Source organism: Alosa alosa, chromosome 15 (assembly GCF_017589495.1).
Source record: "Alosa alosa isolate M-15738 ecotype Scorff River chromosome 15, AALO_Geno_1.1, whole genome shotgun sequence".
Lineage (NCBI taxonomy): Eukaryota > Metazoa > Chordata > Actinopteri > Clupeiformes > Clupeidae > Alosa > Alosa alosa.
In genome coordinates this window covers 24,460,034-24,465,033 of record NC_063203.1, presented here as the reverse complement: position 1 = coordinate 24,465,033, position 5,000 = coordinate 24,460,034, and the positions used below count along the sequence as shown (strand labels likewise).

At 48.9% G+C, this 5,000-nt stretch overlaps 1 protein-coding gene across 1 annotated transcript in view; it reads left to right on the top strand.

The window, feature by feature from the left end:
* Positions 1–5,000, top strand: part of LOC125307913 (Down syndrome cell adhesion molecule-like protein 1 homolog) — a 56,150-nt gene that overhangs the window by 11,848 nt on the left and 39,302 nt on the right. Inside the window, 2 exon segments of the mRNA XM_048264044.1 lie at positions 1–236; positions 3,600–3,884. The exon segment at positions 1–236 is cut by the window's left edge and continues 37 nt beyond it. Of these exon segments, the coding sequence (XP_048120001.1) occupies positions 1–236; positions 3,600–3,884 (521 nt within the window).

Sequence of the window (5,000 nt, the reverse complement as noted above, 5' to 3'; positions counted from 1 at the left end):
GGTGGCGGGCCGCAACACCTTCATCAACTGCCGCGTGATTGGCTACCCGTACTACTCTATCAAGTGGTACAAGGAGGGCATGCAGCTGCCCGACAACCACCGGCAGATGGTGTACGAGAACGGCACGCTGAAGCTGAGCGACGTCCAGAAGGGCATGGACGAGGGCGCCTACCTGTGCAGCGTGCTCATCTCCCCGCAGGTCTTCATCACCCAGACCGTCTACGTCACCGTCAAAGGTGAGGGGCGCAGGGGCAACACAGGGCCCATGGCCTGGGCATGAGGGGCGCAGGGGCAACACAGGGCACATGGCCTGGGCATGAGGGGCGCAGGGGCAACACAGGGCACATGGCCTGGGCATGAGGGGCGGCCTGGGCATGAGGGGCGCAGGGGCAACACAGGGCCCATGGCCTGGGCATGAGGGGTGCAGGGGCAACACAGGGCACATGGCCTGGGCATGATTGGCGCAGGGGCAACACAGGGCCCATGGCCTGGGCATGAGGGGCGCAGGGGCAACACAGGGCACATGGCCTTGGCATGAGGGGTGCAGGGGCAACACAGGGCCCATGGCCTTGGCATGAGGGGTGCAGGGGCAACACAGGGCCCATGGCCTTGGCATGAGGGGTGCAGGGGGCAACACAGGGCCCATGGCCTGGGCATGAGGGGCGCAGGGGCAACACAGGGCACATGGCCTGGGCATGAGGGGCGCAGGGGCAACACAGGGCACATGGCCTGGGCATGAGGGGTGCAGGGGCAACACAGGGCACATGGCCTGGGCATGAGGGGTGCAGGGGGCAACACAGGGCCCATGGCCTTGGCATGAGGGGTGCAAGGGGCAACACAGGGCCCATGGCCTGGGCATGAGGGGTGCAGGGGGGGCAACACAGGGCCCATGGCCTGGGCATGAGGGGTGCAGGGGGCAACACAGGGCACATGGCCTGGGCAAGAGGGGTTCAGTTGAGGGAGGAGTATGTGTGGATATGAGAGGGCCAGGGGTCATATAAGGGGACAGGGGGCAAAACAGGGCCCATGGGCTGGGCATGAGGGGGTCAGTTGAGGCAACATAGGGCATGTGTGGATATGAGAGGGGCAGGGGTCATATAAGGGGACAGGGGGCAAAACAGGGCCCATGGGCATGGCATGAGGGTGCAGGGGGCAAAACAGGGCACTTGGCCTGGGCATGAGGGGCGCAGGGGGCAAAACAGGGCACTTGGGCTGGACTGGGCAGGAGGGGATATTACTACTGGCTCAAATAGAAACAAAAACGCAGGACAGAGCGCGACAAACAAATATCTAAGGGTTTATTCCATAACGTGAATTTACAGAACAAGTGAGGGAGGGTGTGTGTGTGTGTGTGTGTGTGGGTGGTCCGGCACAGGTCAGGGTTAGTGTTTTGACTGTGCTTCATGAAAGCATGAGAGTGGATATAAGCAGATGCAGTCACTCAGAATTGAATGGTGGTCAGGCAATTGAAAAAAAATACAATGTATTAATTTGGATCCTGTGATATTTTTAATTCATAGATAAAGATCAAATTTAGCTATCTATCTCGCTGCCTTAAACCCCCATGTTGAAGCAGATATGAATTTTATTTTTTAGATTTCCCCATTATGACTTCCTCTATGACTAGCGAAGATTTAGTTTTAATCAGTACTAGATTCTGCGCTGGAGCCATCTGCTATCTGAGTCATCTGTAGCTGATAGCTTCACAAAAAAATATCCCCTTTCCATCACAAACGCGTTTAAAGGGACAAAGGCCCCCTTCTCATTGGCTGCCACCTCTCTGCCTCTGCACTGATACGTTACTGTTTTAGTGTTCTTGTACATAATATTATGGCTGCCTCTAATACAATTTGTATTAGTTTGACTTGCAGTGTCACCTGTTGCTAAGCAACATCGCGGCAGAGCAAAGATGGCGGCTAGGGATGTATCTGCATAGATCAGAGATTCATGTCTCCTCTGAATTGGCTGACACCACACCACACACACACACACACACACACACACACACACACACACACATAGATCTATGCCAGATCAGGGCCAGATTAGATATTTTGCAGCTTCCCATGATGCCTCTGCAGAGGAACACTGCATTAATATTTTCATGTTGTTATTATTTGTTTGGGAAGAAAATTATCTACATTGAAAAACTATTTTTATTTAGGTTACTAATATAGATTTCTGTATATGCCATTATTTTTAAAACATTTTCAAAGCATGTTTTCTGAATACCTTAGGCCCTCCAGATAGAGATTACTTGAAATGTAATATATGAGTTCAAGGGGACTCTGAATTTCAGCCGATTCTATTTGTACTCACAATCTAGTGTATTTGTTGTGGCTGGTGTGTGTGTGTGTGTGTGTGTGTGTGTGTGTGTGTGTGTATGCACAGCTCTGTGTGTGTGTGTGTGTGTGTGTGTGTGTGTGTGTGTGTGTGTGTGTGTGTGTGTGTGTGTGTGTGTGTGTGTGTGTGTGCATGTGTATGTGTTAGAATCAAGTAGATGGGTTTCTTTCACAGACGCATGAACACACTCTAACAGCCTTTGATTAGGGGGATTAGTTGCTGGTGCACCCTTTAGGCCACTCATCAATTACACAAGGACCCTGTGTCACTGTGTGTGTGTGTGTGTGTGTGTGTGTGTGTGTGTGTGTGTGGAAAATAAACCTAGATACTGTCTGTATTCTTATGCTAAAAGAGCTGATTAAAAAACTGATGTCTTTAAGATAGAAATGTAGCATTGTGCTATTAGCCTTATCTCATGCTGTGTGTGTGTGTGTGTGTGTGTGTGTGTGTGTGTGTGTGTGTGTGTGTGTGTGTGTGTGTGTGACTGACTGACTGACTGTGAGCAGGAACACCAGCATAAGGGAACACTGGCTCCAGTGTGTGTAGTATACTGGGCTGCTTGTCTTGTCTTGTCTGATTTAATTAGATGAATTTTAACGAGCTCTAGATTAAACCCCCAGATGTCTCCGGCGGAGCCCCCCACCTCAGTTACCACGGCAACGCCATTATTCCCTCTGCCAATTGGTCTCTAATTAGAGCAGCTATTATGGGCTGTAGGGAAGAGTAGGGGGCCTGGATTACACTGCACATCATAGAGAGGGCTTATGTGCTAGGCTACACCTCTGAATCTCAATGTGTTTCTCTCTCTCCCTCTCTCTCCCTATCTCTCCATCTCCCTCTTCCCCTCCCTCTCCCTCTTTCTCTCTTTCCTTTAAACCACCTGTCCTCCCAATGCCCTTACCACCCTTGTACAATCCTTAAAATAACCTCATCTTTCTAATGCACCTTCTCTTTCTAATATCTATCTATCTATCTATCTATCTATCTATCTATCTATCTGATATCTCTCACTTCCCCTTTTTGTTTCTCCTTCCTCTACACACTCTCTCTCTCTCTCTCTCTCTCTCTCTCTCTCTCTCTCTCTCTCTCTCTCTCTCTCTCTCTCTCGTAATCCTTTTTCTTCCTTATCACACACACTCTGTTAATATCATGCCATTAATCTCGTTGCCATCTCCCTTCATTCATGCTTGTCACTCTCATTTTCTTTTTTCATTTGTCCACCCCTCCACCCCTCCTATCTCTGTCCATCCTTCCAGTTCCCCCCCTCATCCAGCCGTTTGACTTCCCGCCCACGTCCATCGGGAAGCTGATGTACGTGGCGTGCGTGGTGTCGTCGGGCGACATGCCCATCCGCTTCACCTGGCGCAAGGACGGCCAGGAGATCAGGCACGACGGCAACTCGGGCGTCACCATAGAGACCAAGGAGTTCATGAGCTCGCTGCAGATCTCCAAGGTGTCGCTCAAGCACAACGGCAACTACACCTGCATCGCCAGCAACGACGCCGCCACCGTCAGCACCGAGAGACAGCTCATCGTCACCGGTGAGGACAAGGCAGGGTGGAGGAGGAGAGAGGGAAGAATGGGGATCAGGATTTGGTGGTTTTGTTATTTTGCCTTGCAGTGTCTGGAATGGATGAGGTCAAAATCAGTCATATCAGGGCCAGATCACGGTCAGTTAAAGGTCAGATCTGGGCCAGATCACGGTCAGTTAAAGGTCAGATCTGGGCTAAATCATTGTCCAGGAATATCAATAATTTACCAAGGAAGACTTCCATTAAAATATAGTCAAAATATAGGCATTCAAATAATTAAAGGGCTACATACATGTACTTTCTATCCTGAGAGTGGATATGGACCACGCCCTGATTAGAATAATGCATATCTTACAGAGCAATGAATTAAAAACAAAAACAAAAAAGTCAGTTTGGTCTTTAGATGATTTTTACCAAATGTTGAGAGATTCGGATCAAGAAAATGGAGGAAAAACTTGGCAAAAGAAAATGGGGTGGGGTACAGTGGGATGCAAGAGTTCTCAAAGATCAAGAGGAAATTCCATACGGTTCCCGGGATATGAGAAAAAAAATGTAAAGATGTTTATAATAGCGTCCCCTATGGTCAGATATGGGCAATTAAATGTTTGCGAGATCATGCATTGTTCTGGGACTTATGTTGAAAATTTGGTGTCTGTGCACTTTACAACTTTACAAAAAAAAATAATGAAGAAGAAATAGAACAAAAACTTCCCTTCGGCGTCCAAGCTTCTCTGCTTGGACCCCTAATAGCAGGAAGTCTGACAGGCAAGTGATCAGGGGGAAAAAAAGAAATCTTTGAAGGGTCTCAATAAAAATATTGAAGAAATGCTCAAATACATAGCAGGGAAGAAAGCTCACAGAGGTGTCTGGTATTGACAATACCAGCGCACCTTATCACAGCGCAGACTGAGTGCAGAACACAGCAGACTATTGGCAAGAGGAAAAGAGAGGCTCTGAATTATTAGAGAGGAGAAATCTCAGAGAGAGATGGGGCATGAGAAGTCAGAACAGCTGCTGCGTCTGCACTGCCTAGCATTACAGCTGGAGACCAGGAAGCCCACTTCAATATGAGAGTGATGCAATGAATTCTTCATTGTTTGGGTTCAGTTGAAATCTCAGTGCAAA